General features: G+C 36.5%; 2 protein-coding genes across 3 annotated transcripts in view; both read right to left on the reverse strand.

The window, feature by feature from the left end:
• Nucleotides 1–1,010: 1,010 nt before the first annotated feature.
• LOC106793535 (POU domain, class 3, transcription factor 3-like) lies at nucleotides 1,011–6,238 on the reverse strand. Its single transcript, XM_014760543.1, has one exon. It carries the CDS (start codon nucleotides 6,130–6,132, stop codon nucleotides 5,482–5,484), a length of 651 nt encoding a protein of 216 aa, XP_014616029.1. The 5' UTR covers nucleotides 6,133–6,238; the 3' UTR covers nucleotides 1,011–5,481.
• Nucleotides 6,230–26,757, reverse strand: part of LOC106793533 (leucine-rich repeat and immunoglobulin-like domain containing-NOGO receptor-interacting protein 4) — a 288,380-nt gene continuing 267,852 nt past the window's right edge. For both annotated transcript variants that reach the window (XM_014760542.1, XM_014760541.1), the window contains one exon: nucleotides 6,230–7,953. In XM_014760542.1, coding sequence (XP_014616028.1) covers nucleotides 6,244–7,953 — 1,710 coding nt within the window. In that variant the 3' untranslated portion in view covers nucleotides 6,230–6,243. The remainder of the gene's footprint in view (nucleotides 7,954–26,757) is intronic.

The raw sequence follows: 26,757 nt of genomic DNA on the forward strand, positions 1-26,757 counted from the left end.
CATTTACAATATATTTAATACAAACACGCTACGTAGATGTGCCGGCCATCTTTTTTTATTATAGAAACGACACTCCTTGCTTGTTATTTTTTTCTTTTTTTAATTATTTTCTTTTGTTGCAATATGACACATCGAAGTAAGAGTTAAAAGTAAAAATTTGTTGGAAAAATCGATTCCGATACATTTATCATTCATTTTTATTTTCTTTTTTTCTTTTTTTTTCACTGCTGTTCGAGTCCTATTTGTTTGTTGATATTCACAATTATAAAATTGAACTCGCATCGTTTTTCAAAAAATATCATTTCGTTTCTTATAGACTACTCAGATCCAGTTTCTATTCATTTTTATTTTTATTTTAAAATAAAGAGAGAAAGAGAGAGAGAGAGGCAGAAAAAAAAGAATAATAATTAGAACAAGTTAGGTAAATGTTTAAAAAATTAATATATTGCATCAATTCTATAATTATTTTTATCTTCATATTTTAGGCTAATAAATTAAATATGAATACAATAAAAAATAAAATATAACCGAACAACATCTAATAGAAAGAAAGTAATTGAAGAAAACTAAAAAATGAAAATCTTCTAAACACAAATTTACTTTCATTTTTTTTAATCATCCAAAATTTGTGTGTATGTGTATTTTTTTTAATCATAACTTGACCCAATTATATTTCTTCCAATATCGAATCGAAATTGAAGTTCGATATACCGTTTTCCATTTGATCGTATTTTTGGAACATTTTATTTTCCAAACGTATTATCAAACAACAATAAAATATATTTGAAAGATGCGCACAGCTTTGTTTTCAGTGTCCTATGTGTGATGTGTGTGTATATACGTTTACATACATCGAGTTTATGTGTTTGTCTGTATTCTCTTTGAGTAAATCAGCCTATTCTCATTCGACAATAAAAGCTCTGACACGTACGTGAAAGAAGCTTTCATTTCTCATTGATATGTGTATGTGTGCGCGTGTGTGTACTCGGTGCTTCCACCGTTATCGTTGATTTCAGAAGAAATAATTTACAAGCTTTGCGAGATAAATCGGATAATCTTTCCTCCCTCTCTTTCTCTTTCTCTCTCTCTTTTGTTTGCAATCAAATTGATTCCCCTTTTAAATATTTTAACCTTTTTCATCCTTTTGTAATACAATTCACCTCCACCATTTTTATTTCTCACGGCGTGACGTGCCAAACGTTAACGTATACTTGTTGTTTTCTACCGAAATAAGTGTTTTTGTTCTTTATTTTCTTTTTTTCGTAATTACCTTCCCAAAAATGTCTTTGAATTTTTATCTTTCCGTCTTACTTTTTATTTTTATTTATTTATTTTTTTTTTTTCTTTATCGTACGCGCACGTCCACGATTTTTTTTTCCGAAACATTTCCAAGACGTCCGCCAAATTAATTTTCTATCTTATAATTGTTACCGTGATGAATAATTATTTTTTATTCATTTTATCAGAACTTTCATCACGTTTTATCATAGGACTCGAGGATAATGAAATTTTACGTCTGACACTATCGACTGAAGTTGCAAGTATTCAATGCACATTCTGGGAATTCCTATGAGGGGATAGGTTAAATGTTATTGGAATTCAAACGCCTTCGATTAGCTTCTCGGGATAGGTTCTACAGTATTTGCGTCTTAAATACGTTTGATTAATTCGTCCTTTGAATTTCTTCTTTCCTTTTCACATTTTCCTTTCTTTCTTTCTTTCTTTCTTTCTTTCATTCATTCTTTCCCCATTCCTCTTTTTATTTTTTATTAAGAACGAACTATGCTCGTTATTACCGCAGGTATTTTAACTTTTTTCATTTTTCTTTTTTTACACACGGGCTTACTTTTTACAAAGATTTCGATTTTTTCTTGCACAAACATACACACATACACACATATACTCGCACTTTCTTTCTTTCTATTTTATACATAGTATTATCGAAAATATATAATAGTAATAATAATAATATTAATAATAATAATGGGAAAATGCCTAGAGATATTGGCAAGGAATGTTTAATAAGTAAAAAATCTCGATATATTTATCATTTACAAAATATAAATTTGAGACGAGAAGTGTGTAGGTATAGGAGAAAAAGAAAAAAGGGGAAGAAGTTGAAGAAGAAGAAGAAGAAGAAGAGGAAGAAGAAGAAGAAGAAGAAGAAAACGAATTAGAGTGGAAAATATATAGACAACTTTTTTTATTTGGATACACACCTGTATTATATCTAACGCTTGCACGCTTCGTCGAATTTCAAAAGGGAGGGAGAAAGGTTATATAATAGAATGGAATAAGTGTCGATGAAAAAGAAAAAAAAAAAAAAAGGGAAATAGGAAAAAAAACCGGACGACATTTAAACTTCAAGTTCGTTGAATGAACTTTTGCGAAAAAGTAGCTGCAATGGGTTAACACCACACACACACACACACATACAGAGAGCTACCGAGAAGAGATTATATATGTATTTACATTTTATTTCTTTTTTTCTGTCTATATATATTTTTTTTTTTACCTCATTTTATTTATTTTCTAAAAGAGAAAAGGGGGGGTGAAAAATCTTGCTGTGTACTTAGCAGTTGTTCGCGTCCAAAAAAGGAAAAAGGAAAATATAATAATAATAATAAGAAGAAGAAGAAGAAAAAGAAGAAGATGAAGGAAAATTGTCGAAGAAGAGCAACGAGTAGAGCAACTCGTAGCATCCCGTAATATCGTTTTTCGAGGACGCTATAGATCTCTTTTCTACGAAGTTGAAATTCCGGTGCTCCACGCCCTGCATAACGGCAGAACGCGAGTCGATTCAAAGTGCAGTCACCTTTCTCAGGCAGGGTGACCGTGGAATTCCACTGGGTACACTCGAGCGGAAAAATAATCTCGTTCCGCAAAGTACATCTTTCTACTACTAGCTTCAGTTGCACCAGCTCAATTTTTCTCTTTCTCTCTCTCACTCACTCACTCACTTACTCACTCATTCATTCTTTTCGTCTATCTTTCATCATCCTTCTTTTTCTTTTTCTTTCTTGTGTATACCAGTAAAGTATTCGCGTTCCTGTACCACCCTTTCCATCTTTCTGTCTCTCTCTCTCTTTCTGTTCTTAACGATTGCCGTGCTTGAAAACTAACTAACTTAAAGTCAACCGCACCCGGTGCATTTTAATACAGGTCGAGAACTCGTCACGGTACGCTTCCACGAAAACTCCTACCTTTTCTAAAGAACAAGGACACGAACAGACGATGCATCGAGGATCATTGGATCTTCCAAGAAGTCCTCTTTACGAGTCCTTCCAACCTCGCTAAACTTCCAACGAGTAAATTCGAAACTTGACAAATTTCTACCACTTTCTCTGTAATCTTACAAAGCGCCAGATTTGCTTTGGCTTATCAATGAACTATGATATGTGTGTATGTGTATGTGTGTATGTATGAGTATGCATGTATTCATGTATATTTGTCCTGTACGAATATTTGTGTCTTACAAGTATCGTAATTTTGAGAAAGTTTTCTTTTCATTTACTTCTTGCCAAATTTTTATTCAAGATCTGTTTTGATCTTTTAATTGATGGTTTGTTACTTTTCTTTATTATTATTTATTTTTTCTTTCTTTCTTTTAACACGCTTAGGATTAATACAAATTCTTTTATATTATTGATATGATTCGAGAAAAGGATCGATCAAATCATCGTTTATGTCTTTCGTTCGGTTACAATTTCAACGCAATATTATTTAAAATAAGACGAATCATAAATACACGCGTGTACCACTAAACAATATTCGAGGTATCTTTGCGGATAGAATTTTTTCGAAAAAAAAAAAACAAAAAAAGAAAAAATAATCGAGCACTTCAAAAAGAAAAGAGAAGTTATCGTAATTGAATAAAATTCGAATAGCGAGCGTGTTTTCACCGTTCCAGACAATTCTCCATCATTTTGATAAATATCCCTTCATCTTCTGTTCCTCCAATTTATCTTATTTATCAATTTTCCTTTTCCAAACTTGATTTTGATCAAGGAACAGAATATAAAATATTGGATACACCGGATATTTTCTACCACTTTATTCTTTCTTTTCTTTTTCTTTTTTTTAATTTTAGATTAACTTTCGACAAAAAACGTATCCAAAGTTAAAAAGAAGAAAATGAAACAAAAAGAAAAAAAATGAAGAAAAAAGAGAAAAACCTTCATCTTGAATACTAGCTTTACTATCATTCTCCGTCATACTTCTGTACATTGGTGTTTTTATTTAGAAAATAATTCGACCGTTTAGAATATATTACATACATATATTCTAAATGTGAATATGACCCACCGTCATATATATATATATATGTATATGTATATGTGTATATTTATACGTATGTATATAATTGCGATGCGTTATAGTAGGGAAAAGGGATGATCTTCCCTCTTTTTGTCCCTTTTTTTGTTATTTTTATGATACAGACGTCAATCCTACGTAAATAGAAGGCAAAACGCGAAGGAAAACGCATTTTGACACTATTATCGAGACCCTAAACGCTATACTAAAGAGACACGCATGTTGAGTTAACGATTAAGATGTTTTATCTCTTTCTTTCTCTCGCTTTTTTCTTTCATTCTGTCTCTATATCTTTTTTCTCTCGTTAGTTACGTTCTCCTCGTCGAAGCATCGATCTATCGATCGTTTTCTTCCCTTCCTATGGTCCACGTAACGGTAGCCATTTTTTCGTACCCACTCCACTCGTTAAAAGTAGTTTCGAATATTCGACATTTTTCAGTTATCGAACTTTAAGTTCCAAAGTTAGGATCTTCTGATCGACCAACTGTTACGGTAATCGATAACACACACACATACACCCACACATACACAAGTACGCACACGTAGTAGACTTGTCTGTCATTCATAATCAAGGTCGACGCGCTTTTTTTGTTGAATGTTAATATTTGAAAGAAGAATAAGACTTCCTCCCTCTATTTGTAATCGAAGAATTAACGTTAGATTTTTATTTAATTTTCTTTTTTTTTTTCCTTTTTTCTTTTTTTTCTTTTTTCTTTACGGTATTAGATTTACTTTGCGAGTTCTCGTAGATATTGATAAAAGGGCAGTTATGCGGTATTACAATCCCAATAAGTTTCTCTCTTTCGTTATGCTTTTGTTTAAGACGAATGTTGGAGAGAAAGGGTTCTAAGGGGGGTTTCCCTGGCACTCCCATCATCCATGAAACTCAAGGTATCTCTGACGTTGGAAACGTTTCCCATAGTTATGTATGACCGTCAAGATCGCGTCTCTCGCGCATCAAGGCAACAACGAAGCAGAACTCGAGATATTCTCAAGCAGCAGTTAAGCCAGCCTATCGTCGTTGATCCTTCTTATCTTGTTCGGCCGAATGGAAAAGTTTAAATATGTGTAATCGGCTAGTCGTACGTTGGCAGTTTGATTTTAGACGGTCGAACGATGTCGCATTAAGGGATTTCGAATATAACTCGTCGTTGTTGGTTGGTTGGTTTACGCTCGATAAGTTCCTATACCGGCTATATCGAGACCATCGTGAAGTTCCATCTCGAGTTGTGCCTCACGATGTTTGTCGGCACGAACACCTCCACCTCCCCCGCCATCCCTCTCGCGATTCCTCTCGCGTGTCGAGGATCTGTCCTTGTCGCGCTCACGGGGATAGTGATGATAGTGATGAGCTCCGTGTCCGTTAACGGGCAGCGTCGGATAAGAGGATTGGGAGCAACTGGATTGGTGCCTCGAGGGTAGAGGCGGGGGTGGATGGTGTCCGGGTATTCCGTTCTGAATCCTCGACTCGCCGTGCATCCTATCGATGCAATCGTTACCCCTCGACGGCAGCTGAGGCGGCTGAGGCGTACGACGCAACGAGAGATTGGAATAATGCGATCTACCGGTGCTGCCAGTACTAGCACCGTTATTACCACTGCCGGAAGCACCAGGAACGGTAGAACCGCTTCCGGCGACGTTTCCACGATCATCACCGCCTGTGGTACCGTTCAAGGACGATGAGCTCTCCTCCGCCGACATTCCACCTGGTCCACCATTTCCGCCTCCACCCCCGCCCCCGCCCCCGCCGCTGGTGCTTCCTCCACTGGAGCGATGATGATGGCCGCTCGACGCGGGCAGCGTTCCCGGACGACGCATTTGACGCGCCGTCTCCCCGTCGATGTAGGTGAAGCCCTCGGCGAGTGTGGTACTACCGTGGGGCAAGAACCAAACACCTCCGGTGCCGGGGCTCGCCGCCCGAAGTTCTAGCTACAGTTCCGTCACCGGTATTGGCTTCGTCCCCACCGCCATTTGCCCGTGCTGCTGTTGTTGCTGTTGCTGCTGTTGCAGCTGGTGCTGTTGCTGTTGCTGCTGTTGTAGATGATGGTGCTGATGATGAGGCGGGATCGCTTGATTTTGCGTCGGGTGATGATGATAATGATGATGAGCGTGCGCCGATCTTACGATATACTCGTCCTCGGAATAAGTCTTTTGATATACGTGCTCCTTCCTCGAAATACCGCGGTTCTTCCATTTGTAATCTTTCAAAGCATCCCTGACGCGTCGGCGACATCTGTAATACAATATCAGTGCTAGACCGGTAAGTAGGGCGAGACCACCCGCGCAGAGAGTCGCCAAGAGTGCCTGTTTGCGTGGATCCGAAAAGGCACAACCCAATTCGTCCGGCGTCATACCCTTGATCGATTTTCCTTTAGATCCGGCCTGCTCCGGACATATTACCGGACTAGAGTTTCGCGGTACGAGCACCTCGGCCAACCACAACAGACTACAGTCGCATAAGATCGGATTCTCGCTGAGATCTAATCTGCGTAGCTCGTTCCAAGCCACCAGAGATTCGGAAAAGCTCGTGAACGCGTTATCTCGTAACATTAGGTGTCTTAGATTCGGCAATCCTGCCAAGGAACCGTCCTCCATCGTAGCTAAACGTTTGTTGCTGTTCAACACAAGGGTCTCCAAATTGGCATTGTCCGAGAAAGCGCCGCGTTCGACAGTGGTCAAGAGCTTCGAGCCGGAGATGTCGAGCTTCTTAAGTTTCGAAAGACCCTGAAACGCTCCCGATCTCAGAATGGTAAAGAAGTTTTGACCCAGAGTAAGCTCCTCTATCCGTGGTAGCACCGCGAGTTGCTTTGTTGGTACTTCGCGCAACTTGTTCCCGCTGAGTTTCAAAGTACGTAAAGCGTTAAGACCTCGGAAAGCACCGTCGCTGATGTTGTCCAGACCGGCACTCATCACGTCCAAAATGGTCAGTTGTTCCAAACCTTTGAAAGCATCGTCTGGCAAAGTAGAAAGCGCGTTCCAACCAATGTGAAGCTCGGCAAGAGCGTTCAATGGGGCCAAAGCTGACGACGGTATTGTTTTTAGTTGATTATCGTCGAGATAGAGAACCCTGAGAGTGCCGAGCTTTTGAAAGGCGTTCGGCTCGAGTTTCGAGATTCGATTCTGACCAAGATCGAGTTCCTCCAACTTTTGTAGAGACACGAACAACCCGTTCGTCAGACTTTCGAGGTAATTGTCTCGCATATTCAGCACCGTCAACGATTTCAATCCTTGAAATGTCTTTTCCGTTAAAGCCGAGATCTTATTGTGCCTCAGATGCAACTCGACCACTTGTTTCTGTGCCTCGAAGCTACCGTCTGGAATGTTGAACAGATGATTGCTCGATAAATCGATGTTCTTCAGATCGCCGTAAAATTGAAATACGGCAGCCTCTACGGTCTTTATTTTATTATCCTTCAATACCAATCTTTGTATACTCGGGTTCAATGCGATCGGTATTACTTCCAAGCTAGCACCTACGCAGGATACTACTAAGGTATCGTCGTCGCAAGTGCAACCGATCGGACAAAATCCAGCGTTGCTCAAAACGATCAAGCAGGCCAATAGAAGAAAACGTAATCCATTCTTCCCGCTAGTGCTGCTTCCTCTGTTGCTGCTGCTGCTGCTGTTCTGGCCGCAAATCTGCAAAAAGAAAAATGAAAAGGAACATTAGTGTTTAACGAAGAGATCCAAAGAGAAACATAAAGAACAGAGAAGGGAAGGTTTGAAAAATGGTAAGAAAAGTGCTACGTCGTGACCACAAGGAAATTAACGGGATTTTGAGGAAGAACTAAGGTTTAACGCGCGTGAGAAGATTTATAAAGATTTACGTTAGGTAGAAAGAAACGATGAGAGTGTCAGAGAGAGAGAGAGAGAGAGAGAGTGTGTGTCGGAGGAGAGGTAGATAAAGAAAAGGGAGAGAAAGAGAGAAACTACGGGAGGTTACGAACGAGAAGTTACGATCTTTAGTTTCCTTCGCGTCTTTTACCGTTGGATAGTTACACGCGCATTATTCCTATCTGCGGAAAGTCCGCTAATCCATCGAGGAAATACGTGGTAGAACGTGCGGATATGTTCATCGTTACTGCGTGTCAGCTGTATTAAAGCTAAAAATGGGCACGTCATTAGGAAGGGATTATACTCTCTCTTTCTCTCTCTTTCTCTCTCTCTCTCTCTCTCTCTCTCTCTCTCTCGGAAATACCGAACTTACTCGTGGATAGGAACTCTTGCTACTACGTTCTGACCCCATTACTCATTTCTCATTTCGGCCGCATTACGTGAGTATTACGAGATTCAGCTACTATTTAATGAGTTTAGGCTATACGACGAGCTTTGATATTATTTATGCGAACCGCGATATACGCCGACCACGTGTCCGATAGCACCACCTAGGAAAATTGTGGCCAAAGGAGGCGCCATGATTCTACATATTGCATCTCACACGCCGTACTACGCGAAACCACAAATTTGTCGGTTTTCCTTTTTTTTTTTTTTTCTTCTCGAACGTGTTTCCTGGAAAAGTTTATCTTAAGAACGTACTACCATGATTTTTAGCCTAAGAACATATTTCTTTTCCAAAACACGAGTAATGGAATTCAATTCGATTATGATAAACGTTGCTGAAATCTACGAGAGTAGATATACAAAAATAAAATTTAACAGAGTGAATGAGTTAGAGATAGGTACAGATAGAGAGAGAGAGAGAGAGAGAGAGAGAGAGAGAGAGAGAGAACGATGGGAAACGGACCGTTTGTGTTCATCGATCCGTAGAATCTCTCGCACCCAATAACTCCATCGTCGTCCAGGTTGTGGGTGCTGACAAGGCCACAAACGTACGTATGTAATACAGTCACATACATACATACCTATACTCGAATCCAAAGAGAGACAGAAACAGATATATATATATATAGAGAGAGAGAGAGAAGAGAAGGTGAAGGAAACGCGATGTGCCGGCTTTTTGTCTTAATTTCACGGCAATGCAAGCGCCTAATTACCGGTAGATAACGCGCTGAGAATACGGCAGACGTCTCGACTTATCGTGCGCACTAATCATAGATGAGAGAGAGAGAGAGAGAGAAAGAGAAAGAGATAAAGGGAGAAGGAGAGGAATAACCCACTTCTATCTCTCTATCTCTATCTCTCTTTCACTCTCTCCCTGTACGTTCGTACAGGGGATAACGTCACGCCCATCCAACGTTTCCGGCCGAATACGTCAGATTTAACTCGATGTAATTAGCGATTACGGATTACCCTTTCGTCCATTAGCATAGACACGATATGTACACTAGATTCGTATTCGTGGAAATACGTTGCCATACATACAAATTATGAACATCTATTTCTCTCTCTCTCTCTCTCTCTCTCTATCTCTATCTCTCTCTATCTCTCTCTATCTCTCTCTTTCTCTTTCTCTCTCTTTAATATATATATATATATATATATATATATTAATATATATGTCTATATATATCTATGGGGCAGAAGGATTCGTATTCTCTTTGGTTCATTTAAATGAAATGAAATTCAGGTTGAATTCGCTAAATTCAAATTCAATTTTGCACGAATGTTCGTTTCCACTTGAAGCTTAATAATCTTTCTCTTTCTCTTTCTTTCTCTCTCTCTCTCTCTCTCTCTCTCTCTCTCTCTCTCTCTTTCTGTCTGTCTACTATCTGTCTGTTTCTTTCTCGTTAAAACTTGTCGTCGTACTGTTTCGGTCGGAGATACGAAACTGTCTCTTAACGATCCCACTTTTCCGTTATCGTTCTGGCTATTTTCAAAACGTGCACGGAGCTTTAATGTTTACCAAATTTTTTTTTCCCTCAACATAAGTCCAAATGGAATCCTCTTTTCTTTATTACGTAAGAAGTTCTTCCCACGAATTAATCTACGAACGAGTAAAAGACATATTTGAGTAGTTAAAAAAGAAAAAGGGGTTACAAAGTAACAAGTTTTTCTTTTTTTTTTAATTTCAGATAAGTGCATAATTACAAACTGGATGTTCTAGTTTTGTTTAAAAAAAAAAAAAGAAAACAGGTTACTTGTACTCCTTTCCTTTTTTCAGCTATTTCATCAGCCACTCATTTGTTTTCTATCCATAAAGAAAATTCTACTAATATTTACCCCATCACATTAGTATCATCATGAATTATTTAAAAATATACGGGGGGGGGGGAGATTTCATAGTTTTCTAGTAAAATAATTTCGTCCTTTTTTTCTTTCTCTCTTTTTCTTTTTATTTTGTTTTGTTTTAAGTTCGATCAATCGATGAGTTTTCAAGAGCGTGGAAAAAGAAATAGGAATATCTAAATTTTTCTTCATTCCTTTTTTTTTTTTTTTTTTTTTTTTTTTTTTTTTTTTTTGTATACGAACGAATCGTCGATGAATTCGAATGATACGTATTTTCGGTTTTATAGATAGCTAGATAGATAGATAGATATGTATGTAGTTACATACATAAATATGTATGTTTGGAAAGTAGTCTAAAAAATATGCCAAGGGATAATTCTGTTTGCTGCGTGTATGCATGATAGAACGAACGCTTGGTAAACGCGTTCCCTCCCGGCGTAAATGTATATCCGATGAAAATGAGAAATTCTCTCTCGACGAATAAGAGAGAAAAGGGGGAGAGAAAGAGAAAGAGAAAGAGAAAGAGATTAGCTCGGGATAACATTTCTCTCTTTCCGCGGTGTTCGCGGCGAATAAAAGGGATCGGGAGTCGTGTTTAATCTGATTAACGCACGGACGATTACCGCCACGCAAACGCGTTGCATTTAAATTCAAAGCTACGATAAGAGCAAAGTCTGTAGAAAGAGAGAAAGAGTAGTATTGTAGGAGGAGGAGGAAGGGGTGGAGGAGGAAAAGAAGGCGTTTAAAAGATGGCGAGAAAGATTTATACACAAACTTTTCTTCAACCCCTTTTTTTTCTACAAATTCTTCTCCAAAGAGAGAACCTTTAAGTATTTGCAATATTTCTTTCTTTGTGTGTTATTTATTTTTTCTTTACAAATAATTCATTCAAGATGTTTTTCTTTCTTTCTTTTTTTCGATAGTAAAGATCGATGAGTGAACGAAGAGAAAGAGAGAGAGAGATAGCAGCTGAAATAAGATCAAAACAAAAGGAATTGTATAATTCAAATTTAGATATTATCTAATGTAAAATAAATATTTGATATTTGTAATCGTATATCACAATGGTTGCCGTAATACCAGTTTACCCTTTGTACCTTATCCACCCTCGATTTAACGCGACTCTGCTACACCCCTTTGAGATCCCTGTTTTAATGTTTCGTTATTTCAATGCCAAATGTCGGTGTGAGAATAAAGAAAAAGAGAGATATCAAAAGCCGATAAAGATAGATAGGGATAGAGATAGAGTGTTGTAACAATACTGAAAGTGATAACAATAAGCTCGAAGGTTAGGGAGAAAACGTGTGTCGTTAGGTTGAAATCAACAATAGGTTGACAGTCATAAATGGTGGAAACGATCGTTCGTTCATTCATCCGTTCGTTCATTCGAATCTCAGTTTACGAATGGAAGAGGGAAATCATTACGTAATCAAAGAGCTGGTTCGTATTCTCGCGTATGGGGGTTTCCCGATTCGTCCGGCAATCGTCGCGTTCAATCATGCACTAACAATATATCGTTCGCGTGCACCTAGAACGTTATTCGCTTTGGACTTCAACAATGATACAGGTTGAGTTGCTCAACGATTGGATAATGATATCCTCCTGTAGTTCGGCAACTAGTCCTGAATTTACGACATAGAAACTCACTTTCTATCTGATTCCATTCGCCTAACTTTACACTATCTTCTAACTATCCCATCCTCATTCTCATCCTCCTCTCTTCCTCATTCTCTTCTTCTTCTTCTTCTGCTTATTTTTCTTCTTTCGTTAGATTATTATCGAGATAGAGAATAAATCAGTGATATCAAACTTATCTACGAATATACATAGATCAATTAATTTAGTTTTAGTATTATATTGGATCGTTTATATATATATATAGTTAATTATTATTAAGTATATTTTTATTATTGTTCGATAAAAAGTTTTGTATTTTTCTTTTTATTTAATATTTAAGTCGGTAGAAAAAAAATTTACGATTATACGCGTGTGCACAATTGTAAATAAAATCATTAATACCTTTGTTAAATATTACTTTTTTAATCGGTAAAATGTGATATAAAATAGATGCACGTGTGTCGTTATGTGCGTATGAAAAAGAAATAAAAAAGAAAAGTCTTCGAAGAGAGAAATTTTTCAAGAATCAAACACACAATAAATAATTCTCTTATATCGCATCGATGCTTCATCATTTTATATTTCGTTTAACATTCTCTCTTTTAAGGTTCCTTCTGTTTCATATCACTGACGTAGACTTTTGTTGATATCCTTTAGAACAATTTCAATCTCTGATATGAGAATTAATCTATAATATAAAGGCATTGTTTCGTAATAAAATTGTAATAAAATTTTGTCAGATAATTATACGAGAGGAGAGGATCGTTTCTGTTAATTTTTTTTTTTTCTCTCTCTTTATTTCATTCGATAAGAAACAAAATTAAAACGAAAATGAAGAAGAAGACGACGTATATATATAATTTAATATTTAAAAAACTCATGGGATCGGAACGGAAGCGAATATTCAAGGATCGACGCTAATTAATTCTTCCCATATTCTACTGATTATACATACCGGGGGCTTAATAATCTGCATTTTCGTTTTGCGGATTTCGTATTCTTCTCTCTTGTTCTCATTTTTTACATATCTCATATATCCGTATATTTTTCGCGGGATCCTTAAACCCATAATATTGATTATTATTCGACAATTTATTTTTATTTTCATTTTTATTTTCATCTTTTAACTGGTCCATCCTTCGTTTCATTATTTTCTAAACCGCGCACGCATATCCATCACACACACACACACACACACACAGAGATTTGTATTATGTTCGATTCGTTTTACGGATGCACGCAATTTTCTAATTAAAGTACGCGAATCATACGTTATAAGTGTAGATATGAAATGCAAGTTCTTTTTCTTCTTTCTCTTTCTCTCTCTGATCCACCTCTTTTTTTTTTTATACTTCTTCCATATCTTCTCTTTTGTATTTTTCTTTTTTTTTTTTTTCCATACACGAATTTATCGGTTCATTTGCCGTACGAGTAAAGTGCTTTTTAATTGGATGATGACATTTTTAATTGCTTCGGAAAGTTCTCTCCCTCTCTCTCTCTCTCTCTATCTCACACATACAGATACACATACTCTCTCTCTCTCTCTCTCTCTCTTACACACATATTCTATCATACGAGAAATTTGTTCATTCTCCGTTTTGACCACTGGTACACATTGAGGATAATAATCGATATTTCAAGTCACATCGAAGAAATAAACGAAGAAAAAGTAAATGGTAAAAGACAAGGGGAAAGAGAAAGGGTAAAGGTAAAGGTAAAGTAAGAAAAAGAAGAAGAGTATCTTCATTGAGAACTTTTCTAATTATTTAGTCGCGAAGAATGCGTCGTTAGGGTCGTCGTCGTCGTCGTCGTCGTCGTTACATGCGAAAGAAAAGCTTTTTCATTTTCTTTCTCTCTCTCTTTCTATCTATCTCTATGTCTATCTCTCTCTTTCTGTTCGTACTTTGATTTATTCTCGATCTCACTTAACTCGTCGTCGAATTTCTCTCCTTGTGGGATGTAGTAGAATTGGAAAAGAGAAAGAAAGAGAATGGAAAAAAGAAAAAGAAAAAGAAAAAAGAATAATCACCGAATAACGACGCATCCACCAGAAAAAAGGGAGAGAAAGAAAAAGAGTGTGAGAGAGAGAGAGAGAGAGAGAGAGAGAGAGAGAGAGAGAAGAAAAGTGGAAAGTTCGAAACGAGCGACAATTCTACGAGATATTCCCCAACGATCGAGCATTGCCAACGTTATAATTTCTCTGGCAATGAACAAAAAAAGAAAAATGGGAGAAAAAAAATAGTGGGTAAAAAGGAAAGAGGAGAAGAAAAATAAAAAGAAAATTTCTCTCTCTCTCTCTCTCTCTCTCTCTCTCTCTCTCTCTCTCTCTCTCTCTTTCTCTCTCTCTCTCTGTTTTAGCCATCAACCATTTTTTTTTCTCAATCGAACGAGCTTTCAGCGTTCATGCTCTGGGATACTACACAATGAAAAACATACACGCACTCATTCAAGCATGCACTTATTCATACGTACACGCATACGGCCAACGAATAAAACAACAAAACGTGTCTCTCGATAGTACAATCGGCCGATCTTGTTCCCGTTGTAAAAAACAAAAAAAAAATATATTCAGACTATCTCAAACCCGTCGTCGTCGTCGTTTGCATATTTTATTCGACTTTTAAATCGTCGAATTCTCGTTGTAGTGGTAGCAATTCCTCGTATGTTATGCGAAATTTGTAGTTTAGATATACGCATACAGATTTATATTTCTATATGTATATTGGTATAAGTTGAGAGAAAAATAGAAAGAGAGAGAGAGAGAGAGAGAGAGAAATAGTGAAAGAGTGGGAGAGAAAGGTGGGAAAGAGAGAAAAGTTCTTTTTTTTTTCTTTTTTTTTTTTTTTTCTTTTTGTTCAAACTTGTTAGAATTTTTCTTTCGATTGCATCGTTTGCACCAGCCTGTTCTTCTCGTTCTTTCCAATCGTATATATCTTCTTCCTCGTCTATCGTTATCCGTTTTCGAACGATTTCGCGTACTTACATGCCAACCCGGTGGCATTAATGCGCACCATTCAATTTTAATTGAATTCCACGAACAGCAGACTAGAGTCGGAGTCGCTTCGAGAAATAATTTGTTCGAACGTGCGATAGATAAATCCCTCCTCCTCCTACTACTACTACTACTACTACTATTACTATTACTACTACAACTATTACTATCATTACTACACACAGTATTGCATTAAAGCGTTAAACACTTAATATATTTACATTAATATTTCATGTATTTAAAAACAAAATTATTAATTATCTCATATTATCATTGTATTTTTCATTGTTATAAATTGTTATAGAAAAAAAAACACCCTCACAACAAAATAATTGTCAAGTTCATAGAACGTACGCTTAAAAAGGTAGAAAAATCGAACGGTAATATCACGAATTAGATTTAACGCGTGTCTGTATCTCTAGAGAAATTTTCGAGAGACTTTGATAAATATTCAATAATAAGGATCGCGAATTTTGAACGTGACTTTAAACTTTGTTCTTTGATATCAATTTTCGTAATAATGACTAACGGTTAATGACTTTCGAGAGAATCGTTCTATCGTTTTCTCTTCATTTACGATATATAGAGTGCTTTATCGTTAATTTACAATTAGTTTACGTAGGAAAAGTAATTACGTAATTGGATGTAACGAAGGAGAGAGAAAGAGAAAGAGAGAGAGAGAGAGAGATTTTCGAATCAGTGAGTAGAAAATACAGATAAACGAGTAACGAAACGTTTTCGTGTTAGGTAATGAAAATGCAGGCATAAATTTTCCCTACTTTCTTCCCTTTTTACTTCTATTTCTCTCTTTTTGAGTAGATTTCGGTGGTAGTAACTATCTCAGAGCGTGATTTTGGATACATTTTCTCGACGAGTAGCCATAATTCCTTGGATAAGTACTCGGTGTCCCGGTCAGAGGGTATGCGATATTTCTCACTCGTTTTCGAGAAAAGAGACTAGAGACTAGAGAAAGAGAAAGAGAAAGAAAAAGAAAAAGAGAGAGAAGAGAGATTATCGGATTAAGATCGGAAGATCTTCGTTGTAAGCCACAAAACTGGTCCACCACCGTTCTGTTTCCCATCCAGAATTTCAAACGAGATAAGAAAATATTTCCGGAATAGAAGAATTTTCAACGCTTCTTTTTCTTTTTACCGTATCGATCTCTCTATATTTGTTTCCTCTATTTTCTCTTTTTTATTATTATTTCTTTCTTTCTTTCTTTTTCACATAAATATATATATATATATATATATATAAATAAATAAATAAATATATCGAGGATAAGAGAAACGAAGCAGCACGAAATTGAATTCCTTTTTCGAATTCCATTTCTCTAGAAATTCGCCTAACCGTAACGCAATCCTTTTCGCGGTTGTAACCCAATTTTCTTGACAAAGTTATCGAAAGCTATCGAAAGAAATGGCAAAGAAGGCAACTATATAATACTAAAGTTGCATTCGATAAACGAGATAGGATAAACGATTTACGTGAGAGACCTTATACCTGTTCTTTCGATCTTTAGCTTTTCAGTTTATCTAAACATGTATGTAGGTATAGGTATCATATGTAGGTACATATGTATACAACACATAAGCACAGTTACGTAGCAGATATAAACTACGAGAATCTTTTACATTTCAATGTTTCACTCGTCAAAGTAAGCATTTTATTTTTTGTACAAATAAATATTTTTAACTGAATTTTGTGATATTCGTACTAAGTAATTTGTTGCAACTGTCTCTTATGTAAATTGTTCCAACTATTTTTTTTTTTTATTTTTTACAAGTATCCCTCTCAAGATATTTTCAATACGATCGTGCAAGCTCGTTACTTAGAATACAAAGAGTTCCGATAAATTCTAAGTCAAGAATAAGAAAAAAAAAGAAAACAAAATGTTTAACAAAAAATCAAACCTATAGCTTTTACGTAAATGCGTAATGCAAATATTGCAGATGTACTCAAATTTTCTACCGGTAGAGAGTAGAATATTATAGCATGTGTGCCAAACGTTACTTGTTCTTCTTTCTATAGAAAAAAAAAAAACACGAAAAAAAAATAATATGTTCTCAATAAGAACACTAGAGTTTAACCAATGAATTCATATAACTTGAGATTCTATTGTAGTACTATAAAATATAAAGCTATCGGGGGTTATGCTTTATCGAAGAATAAAGATCAGAAAGAGTTTAAATATAAAGTCGAGTGTATTTATATTTTGGCGGTAACATCGGGAAGCCTCCTCTCCCTCCTCCCTATTCTCCTCCCCCTGTCCACCCCCATCCCCCATTTCGATTGTCGGGGCAAACGTGCTCGTTTATCGACAGTCGTCATTCGATAGCCAGGAGTGCACCAATGTTGTTGTTGTTGTCGCTGTTGGCTGATACAAGCGAATAGAATTGAAATAGGAGGGTTAAAGGGTGGTTGTTCGTTCGCATCGTTCCTGTTTCTCTTTCTCCCTTAGAATGAAAAATAACTAAGCGAAATCTGTCCCGTTACTTCGACGTAAAAGAGATACATCCTGGGATTCCCGTAAATTGCATACTCTTTGTGCATTGGTCGTTTACAATCGCCATTAACCGTTTTTCCATTTCCCATCGAAATTTTATCCTCCTCTCGCAATATCTCTCTTTCTTCTTTATCTGTCCCTTCCTATGCATTTCTTTTCTTTTCTTTCTTTTTTCCTCTCTCTTTCTCTCTCTCTCTCTCTCTCTCTTGGACCTTTTGTGAACTTCAAAGTGAGAAAAAAAGTAAAAGGATGGCGAGAAAAGAACGAATGAACGAGCGAACGAACGAATCAACGAATCGTTATCGACCCTATTCGATCTCATAGACTCGACAGAATAATACATTTTTATTTTATTTTATTTTATTGTATTTTTAATTTGATTTGACTTGATTTCATTTGATTTCATTTCATTTGATTTCATTTGATTTTGTCGATGATGACCGCTTATCGTTTAACGAGCCTTTGCCTCTCTCTCTCTCTCTCTCTCTCTCTCTCTTTCTCCTTTTTACCGAGGAGACTTTGATCAGGACGAAATTACAAGATACTTCTTTTTCAGATCCTTCCTCTCTCCATCCGTTCGTTTGTTCCCCTTTGAACGACATTTTTTCAATATCACCGATTATCGTAATCGTACGATGGGTCCTTTACCGTGGAAGATAATTACATAAAGATATAGATGAAGTAGTAGTAGTAGAAAGGTAAAGAAAACAAAAAAGAGAAAAAAAACGGAGAATGGAGAGAGAGAGAGAGAGAAAAAAAAGAAATTGTCACGAGATTGATCTTACAAATTAATTTAAATGCAAATCGAGAATTAATCGTACTTTGAAAAAATGAAATAAACGTAGGTATAAGTTATATCGTTTAGCGTTAAAAGTCGAAAAATGAAGGAAAAGAAGAAGAAGAAGAAAAAAAAGAAGATGATGATTTCGAGAGGTAGACTCGTAGTAACGCGAAATGGAATTTAATCTTATTGAACACGAGTCATTGATTGCAAGACGTTATTTATCCTCTCTCTTTCTCTCTTTCCATCTCACTCGTTCTTTCTTGTTTCTTTCAAGACAAAGAGTGTGTTTGAAAGAGAGAGAGAGAGAGAGATCTTATTTCAAAGTGTCGCGAATTACACGGCTCGATAGCAATCCTTTTTATTCGTTTCATTCACATTGGTAGAAAGAAATTCACGAAAATGCAGCAACTATCGCTGGCACTATCGACATTTTTAGTCTTATAGGCATCAAGAAGAAGAGTCATAAAGAAAGAAAGAAAGAAATAGATAGAGAGAGAGAGAGAGAGAGAGAGAAAAGTAAAATAGGACTAGTCGGTAATAATAAAAGATTCGTAAATTAGAGAGAAAATTTAATCTCGTGGAATTAGAAGTTTATCGTCTCATGGAAAGTGTAAGAGGATCGATCCTATGAGAGTGAGTGAAAACGTATATATATGTGTGTGTGTGTGTGTGAGTGAGATAGAAAGAATGGACCGAAAATGGCTTTGGACTAAGGAATGCTGCTCGTTTCTTCTCGCTCTACGTCTTTTCTAACGTCGTTGTGTCCGGAAAACTGTGATGTATACTTTCTGACGTTACTTTCCTTTCTACCATCTTCGAAGCTAATTTTTGAGGAGGATAGAAGAGGTGTCGTCGTCGTCATCGTCCTCCTCCTCTTCCTCCTCCTCTTAGCAAGAAATCGAACGACGACGGTGCCCAAAGTACCTCAGCTTTATTTGCTAAAGTAAAAAGAGAAAGAGTGAGAGAGAGAGAGAGAGAGAGAAAGGGGTGACGGGGGGCGGGGACGGGGACAGGGGGTTCTTTTCTCTCGACGATCTCGAGACGCCAACGCGAGAATACTTACTGTCAATGGGAATTAGTTTGAAGTTTCTCGAAGAAGAATTTTTCATCCTAGGGGAAAGGATAGTAGTAAAGACGGGTAGGGATAATTTCACGGACGATCACCAAGTTCTCTCTAATCTCTTTCTCTCTCTCTCTCTCTCTCTTTCCTTTTATTCTTTTTTTTCTTCTTCTTCTTCTTTCTTACTTTTTTTCTTTTCTTATTTTCGTTCGATAAGAATTCAGGATAATGTATTATATTATATATTAGGCAAATGTATATACGTTGTATTCAAATGAAAAACCATTTCGTATAGAAATATTGAGAAAATGAAAATATAATCGATTTTATCCGTACGAGAATAAAATTATCTCGTGTAACCTCGATATATTTGAATTTAATTTCGATAAGAAATTAATATATAAGAATGATTATTCTTTTCTATCACAGCAATCATATTATTTTAATATCGCTGCATTATCTTTTCCTTTATAAGTATACATTTATATTCTAATCGAGATATTGAACGGATTTGCGTTAGATTCAATTTAAAAAAATATGGATAACAAATGACATAGTAGAAATAATGTTGTTTAGGAGGGAAGGGGAAGCATGTCAAATTTATCACATCCCAATTAGTATAATTAACAGTACTTACAAAATTATTATATATTTTTAATGATAATTTCAATAATAAACAGCACCTATTTCGGTGAATACAAAAATTGAGGTAAAAAATAGAATAAATTTGATGAAAGATAATAGGAGATGAGAGAGTGTTAGAGAAAGAGAACCGAGCCCGTATAACGGGGACGTAAGGATAATATTTGGTTGGCGTAACTAACATCGGCCGGTGTCAAGAGTTTTCGCACGATCGTTGGTTAGATTAGCCGTGGAGAGATGACGAAGGGGAAGTGCAACGTGACAACAAAGTGCAGCCGCGTCAACGCCGAGGAACATTATTTGTCAGCATTCGCGAAACAAGCTCGACCTCTGCTGATATGAAACAAGCGCCAGCAGGCAGGCAGGCAGGCAGGCAGGTAAGCAGGTAGGTAGACAGTAGAAAGCACTAATAGCAATGGTGGTAGTAGTAGTAGTAGTAGTAGTAGTAGTAGTAGTAGTAGCATAGCAATGAAAACACAACGTTGAAAATTTTCTTTGACGTGTTTAGTAGAAACTGATGCCAAGCTCAAAAACAACAACAACAACAAAACGATTCTTCACTTGTGTTGTTCGCTTTTTTCGATACGTTTCGTGTAAAAAGAAAAAAAGGGGGGGGGGGAAAGAGATTTTCCTTTAATCGTCGGACAAACTTTTTTGCCTCTAAAAACGGTTACTAACTCACCCCCCTCTCCTCTTTTTTTTTTTCTAGGGATACACCTTGAGAGAATTTCAACGGTAGAAGAAAAAAGAAGAAGAAGAAGAAGAGGAAGGAGCAAAGTTTCTAGAAGAATTGGTTCGAAACGAAACCGAAAAAACATTCGACCTTCCATCTTCCAGCACTTCGAATCTCGATCGACGAGAAGCCATTGCCTCCCCCTATCCCTCCCCTCCTTACTTCCTTCCTTCCTTCCTTCCTCGTAACTCTTGAAGATTTTTCTAGAAGAAACTACCAGAAAGTAAGTGGCTACGATATTCGTAAGATAGAGAGAGGGAGAGAGGGAGAAAGAAATAAAATAAGATTTCATTTAAAAGTAAGTCATTCAAAGCAATACTTATCTACTCGACTAAACAACGAATAAACGAGAGTGTACGTGTGTGAATGTGTGTGAGAGAGAGAAAGAGAGAGATAGAGAATGAAGTTAATTTGATTCGAAATTCACTTGGCATATCGAAAATGTCGAGTGAAACGTATATTAAGTATCATCGAATATCGAATTGAATGGTTGAACGAAACAGATTTCTAGATGGTATAATATAAAGCCATCAAAGGGTTAAACACGTGGATGTAATATATATTACATTGAAATAGTGTAGATTTTTGTATGTAAATGGTGGGGAAAATCTACTCGTTCCTGGATATTTTCGTTGGCGCTAACGAGTTTAATTTTATTGGCACTGATGAAACTAAAAGTGTATATATATGTGTGCGTGTGTGTGTGTACGAGAGAGAGAGTGGTTCGTGTGATGGAGATTCGATGTAGGGGTTGATAGAAAGAGTGACGAAGAGAAAAATAGAGTGTAGCCCGTTCTTTGGAATTGCATTTTACTCTGTCGTTTCAAATATACACACACACACACACATATACACACATACATACACGAGTATACATTAATTTATTTCACGCCTGTAACGTGGAAATTTCTTTCCGAAAATACGTTTGTATTCTATTCTTTCATTTTGTTATTTTACATTTTTCGAGATAAGAAGTTCTGTTTTGTGTTTCTTTTTTTTTTCGGTAGAATTGCACGAAAGACGTTGGCATGCATGGTTGGGATGCATTTTTTTTTTTCAGGCTTCGACGTTCCTTTCTCTACGTTGTCGAAGTTCATACTTTCCCTATTTCTCTCTCTCTCTCTCCCTCTCTCTCTCTCTTTTTCTCATGCACGTTCTCAGAAAACACGTCTGGACGTATACGAGCCGGAAAATCGGATTAACTATAAACGTCGAGTGGGTTAAAGCTGAGAAAAGGGTGTGAGAAAGAGAGAGAGAGAGAAAGAGAGAGATAAAAATAGAGAGACTCAAAGCGACCTCTGTAACTAATTACCAGTCTTATCTTCCGTACATCTAAAAGGCACTAATTAAACAGAGATTCGTCGTTTCGAGACGCGAACGTGCCACCGACGTAATTCAAATCGTACCCATTTTTTTTCCTTCTTCTACATTTCTTTCCTTTTACATTTATATTTTTTTTTTTTTGTTTTTTTTTTTTTTTTTTCAGAAACGATTCTTCGATGTAATGAAAATTAATCAAATTTTACGTAAAAATAGGTAAATAATGCGAGTAACGCGTAAAATGTAAAGCAAACAACGCTCAAATATTGCAGTTTTCGAATGCGCGCGAGGTTAATTAATTAATTTTATTTATCGTTTCAATATGTAAATACTCCAAATATTTTTCATCGAGGATTTTTAATGCTCTCTTCTTTACACGTATGTATGAGTAGGGGTAGAGGTATACGTGTAAGAGAGAGAGAGAGAGAGAGAGTGTGTATGTGTGTTTATTATCGAGAGTAGTGCAGACAAATGTCGAAGAATCGATTTTTCTTCGAAAAGGCGAGCTACCAGATGGTTGTACAAGTGAGAAAGAAAAGGAAAAAGAAACGGAGAGAGAGAGAGAGAGAGAGATAAAAGAGAGAAAAAGTATTCGAACGAGAGAGTTGATTCTTTTTATTTATGGTAGAAAACTCGTTAAGTATCGAACATTGCAATTTCTCGAAACGGCAGGGCAGGACTCTTCGTTTGTGTAAATTACGTTTTCGATACTCGAGAACGGCAGAGATTGCAATAAGTTTGTTAGAGCACCAATGATAGATCGCCTAATTTTTTTCCATTGTTAATTATTTCTCTCTCTCTCTCTCTCTCTCTCTCTCTCTCTTTCATTCACTTTTTATTCTATATTATTTCTTTTTTTATTATTTTATTTAGCTAACTCGCGAAATACGAGTTAGCGAAAGGACAAATTTCGTTGGAGTATAATACTCGAATTTATTTTCTAATAATCCAAAGATCACTGTAATGTACATAACAAATAAGATACAGGACATTAAAATATAGAATCACATAGAAATAAATATAATATCATGGACAATCAATATGGATAATAATAGAAGCAACAAAATATCTCGTTAATAGTAATTAATAATTTTTCTAACATACACACAGATTACATTTTCTCAACGTATCCCTCCCAAAAGTATCTTTATTTTTCCCCATATTTCACCTAAACATATCATGAATATTATTATCATAATTCTAAACATTAACCGTTTATATATACGTTAAAAATAAGAGTTAGACGAATGGGGTAAAATCTCTCGGGCATTTTAATAAATTGTTTGGCAAAAAGAGGTTAGAAGATTTACGGGAAATGTTTTCAAGCAAAAATAGGAAACGTTGGCAACTGATGCGAATGAAATTGGAGAAGAAGAAAAGCGTTTCTGAGCGGATGAGAGTCGGTTGGTTGGTGGGTGGGTTGGATTGGTTGATAAGTGGGGTGTTCCTTGCGTCAGGTTTGGAAGGAACCGAGAAAAGGATTTTGTTTCGTCGCGTGCGCAAGAATAAAATTAAGGAAGATCAAGGACGCGAGAAGATTTTTCTTTTAAGATACTTTCCATGGAAATTTCATGTCGATCAAAGATGTTCTTGCCGTACGGATAGGAGGAGAGAGAGAGAGAGAGAGAGAGAGAGAGAGAGAGAGAGAGGGAGAGCGAGCGCTTTTCTGATATTTGGGTTAATCGGCTTTTGCATAACACAAACGGAGCCTTGCGTACTTGTATTGTATATGACGCTTTAATGGCGTCATTAGCGGACGTTTAACGACTGGTGCGAAAAGCGATCAAAGTGAATTACTGTTTCAAATTACTCGTGATCGCTGGCCCGAATCGAGAAGTGTTAGCTATGCTTTTTCCTTTCCTCTCCTCTTCTCTCACACTCTCTCTCTCTCTCTCTCTCTCTCTTTTCTATTCTATTCATACACATTTTCGATCCCTCTTAACTATTTTCCGTTCGATCTCTTTTTCTCCCACGTATCTCAAATGGACGAGCCACTCTGAAATTAATTTTTCCTTTGTCGGTTTTTTCATCACTGCCGTATCTCTCTTTCTCTTTCTCTCTTTATCTTTATTCTCTACAGAATTAACTTTCAACGTGTTTTCGTTAACTCTCGCGCATTGTGCATATATATATACATAGATTAAAATGAAAGGAAGATCAATGCAATAAATACGAATGAGAAAAGGTGTGTGTGTGTCTCTCTCTCTCTCTCTCCCTCTTTATTTCTCATCGGTGTGCGCGATGAAAATTCGAAATCCGCGTATTCGATAATATTCGAATAGCAAAATTCGCGTCGGTGCGTTTCATTTGAAAATATTCTATTCGTAAGGGGGGTGGGGTGGGGAGGGAAGGAATGGCATCGAACAGAAAAGTGGGGAGCAGGGAGAAGGAAAAGGGTTCGGGGAAAGGAAGAGAGGTAAGAAAGAGAAGAGTATAATTTTAAGCATTCTCCGAAGATCCGAAGCTTAAATACTATCCCACTCCCCCCCCCCCGATCCTTACTAACCCCCTCATGTTCGTTCTCTTAGAAACGTCTCCTCTTTCCCGTGAAACGGAGCGGCAAATCGGATTACGAAAGGCAGAGAGGGATCAACTAAGATTTTCCTTGGATCCGTACCTAATTCCGAGTCATATTTTTGTGGTAATGTAATCTCCTGATCAAACTGATATTTTTCTTGCCCACAAACTGCCTTTCCACTTCGTTCGCAAATCGGACTAGAGTATTTAGTAGACGTCGTTGTCGTCGATCTGTGAATCGGAGTCACGTTTTTGTTTTTCCCCCAATTGCGAGGAAAAACAGATCTTCTCGACTGATAGGGCAAACATTAATTTCGGAATTTTTCAATCCGTGGATCGACGAATCAGGATTAATATCGCAAGATTTTTTTCGGAATCGTTGGAAAATGTTGGTCAAAAAGATAAAAATTAATAAGGATAACGATATAATATTGAAATAATTCGTTGTATTAACTTTTGGGATTGATTTTTTCACGTCAAGGGAAACATTGTTTATTTATTATATTTAAAAAAAAAAAGGTTTATTTTAAATATTGCAAGCTTATAACATATAGGCCAAAAATAATAATTAACGTAGATTCTGTTGCAAGATATTAGTATAAAGAACAAACGAATTTAACATAGGGTTTTATTCTTTTAGATTTCTAGCATTGGTTTATTTCCAAACATCCATTAATTTATCGAAACAAAAGATATCATTTGTGTTATACCTGCTTATGAAGAGAATGTTAGAAAAGTCGGTCGTATCTGTTACAAAAATTCAAGTAGTGTATACACATCTACGTACTATTAATGAGCAAACTACTTTCGAGTTTAATAAAATTCTAGAAAGGTTCGTTACGAGTAACGTCGCATTGAAAAAATCAAATAAATAAAGTAAAAGGGCAAACTTTAAGATAAAAATATTTTTAATCATGAACCTCTCTCTCTCTCTCTCTTTCTCTCTTACTCTCTCTCTCTATCTTTCTTTTTCTATCTCTCGTTTCGAACTGGAAATCTCTTTACCGAATGAAATCGAAAAGCGTAACTTTCTCAGCACGCTTTTCATCGTATACGCGTATGCATTTTTCACATACATACACATATAACGTATCTATGCGTATATTTAACTAAACACGATTGCGTGCGCGCGCGCGCAATAAATTACTCGTAGGTTGGTCATGTATATTATTCACGAAAGTTTATATTGCTCCTACATTTTAACATTTATCTATACCTACATATTTTATATCTATTATCTATCTATCTATCTATTATATATATTCTATATTTATATCATTCTCTCTCTCTCTCTCTCTCTCCGTCTCTCTTTTTCTTCCCTTCTTTTTATCTATTTCTTTTTCATTTCAATCGTCGTCTACTTTGTGCTCTGGGAAAATGTTTTATTATTTATTTTTTTTTTGTTTAATTTTTTTTCTTCTATGAATCCGCGTTCGAACGTATAAATAAATGAAAAAAAAAAAAAAAAAAGAAAAAGTATTCTCGTACCGATCTCGTGGTCGATCGCGCGTGAAATATGACGTTGAATCGACGTTGGTGAATGGAAGAAAGAAAGAAAGTAAGATGGAAAGCAAAAAAAAGGAAAGAAAATAGGGCGAGCGAGAAAAAGGTAGATAGAAATAGAAAATAAGAGAAAAGAAAGAAAAAGAGAGAGAGAAAGAGAGAGAGAGAGAGAGAAGAGGACGGTAGAGAAGGGAGGGGGTTTGGTGGTGGTGGTAGGGTGATAGTGGAAAGGAAACATTTCGAAGGGATAATTAAAATCGATTCCGCTTTCAATTCGGTCCTTAAATTCGACTCTCGAGACGCCTTTCGGCCGAATGCGATGCGGCAAATCGGATTACAAACGGCTAACGGATGAATGGAGAAGGGCAAGTGGTAGAGAGGGGTTAGAGAGGGGGATAAGGGGAAAGGGGGAAGGGAACGAAACGATATCTCTCGATGGCTAGGTATACCATAACTAATTACGAGTCTCATCCCATTTCGATTAGTACGAAACGCTGAACAAAGATTCTCCCTCTGCTGCTCCTAACTATGTTCAACCAAACTATCGAGATTTATCCTTTGTTTCCTCTCTCTCTCTCTACATATATGCATTCTCATTTCCTATCTTTTTCATTCTCTTTTTAAACTAGATTTGTATTTTATT

Source organism: Polistes canadensis, unplaced genomic scaffold (genome assembly GCF_001313835.1).
Source record: "Polistes canadensis isolate GaletaPanama2010 unplaced genomic scaffold, ASM131383v1 scaffold_15, whole genome shotgun sequence".
Classification (NCBI taxonomy): Eukaryota; Metazoa; Arthropoda; class Insecta; order Hymenoptera; family Vespidae; genus Polistes; species Polistes canadensis.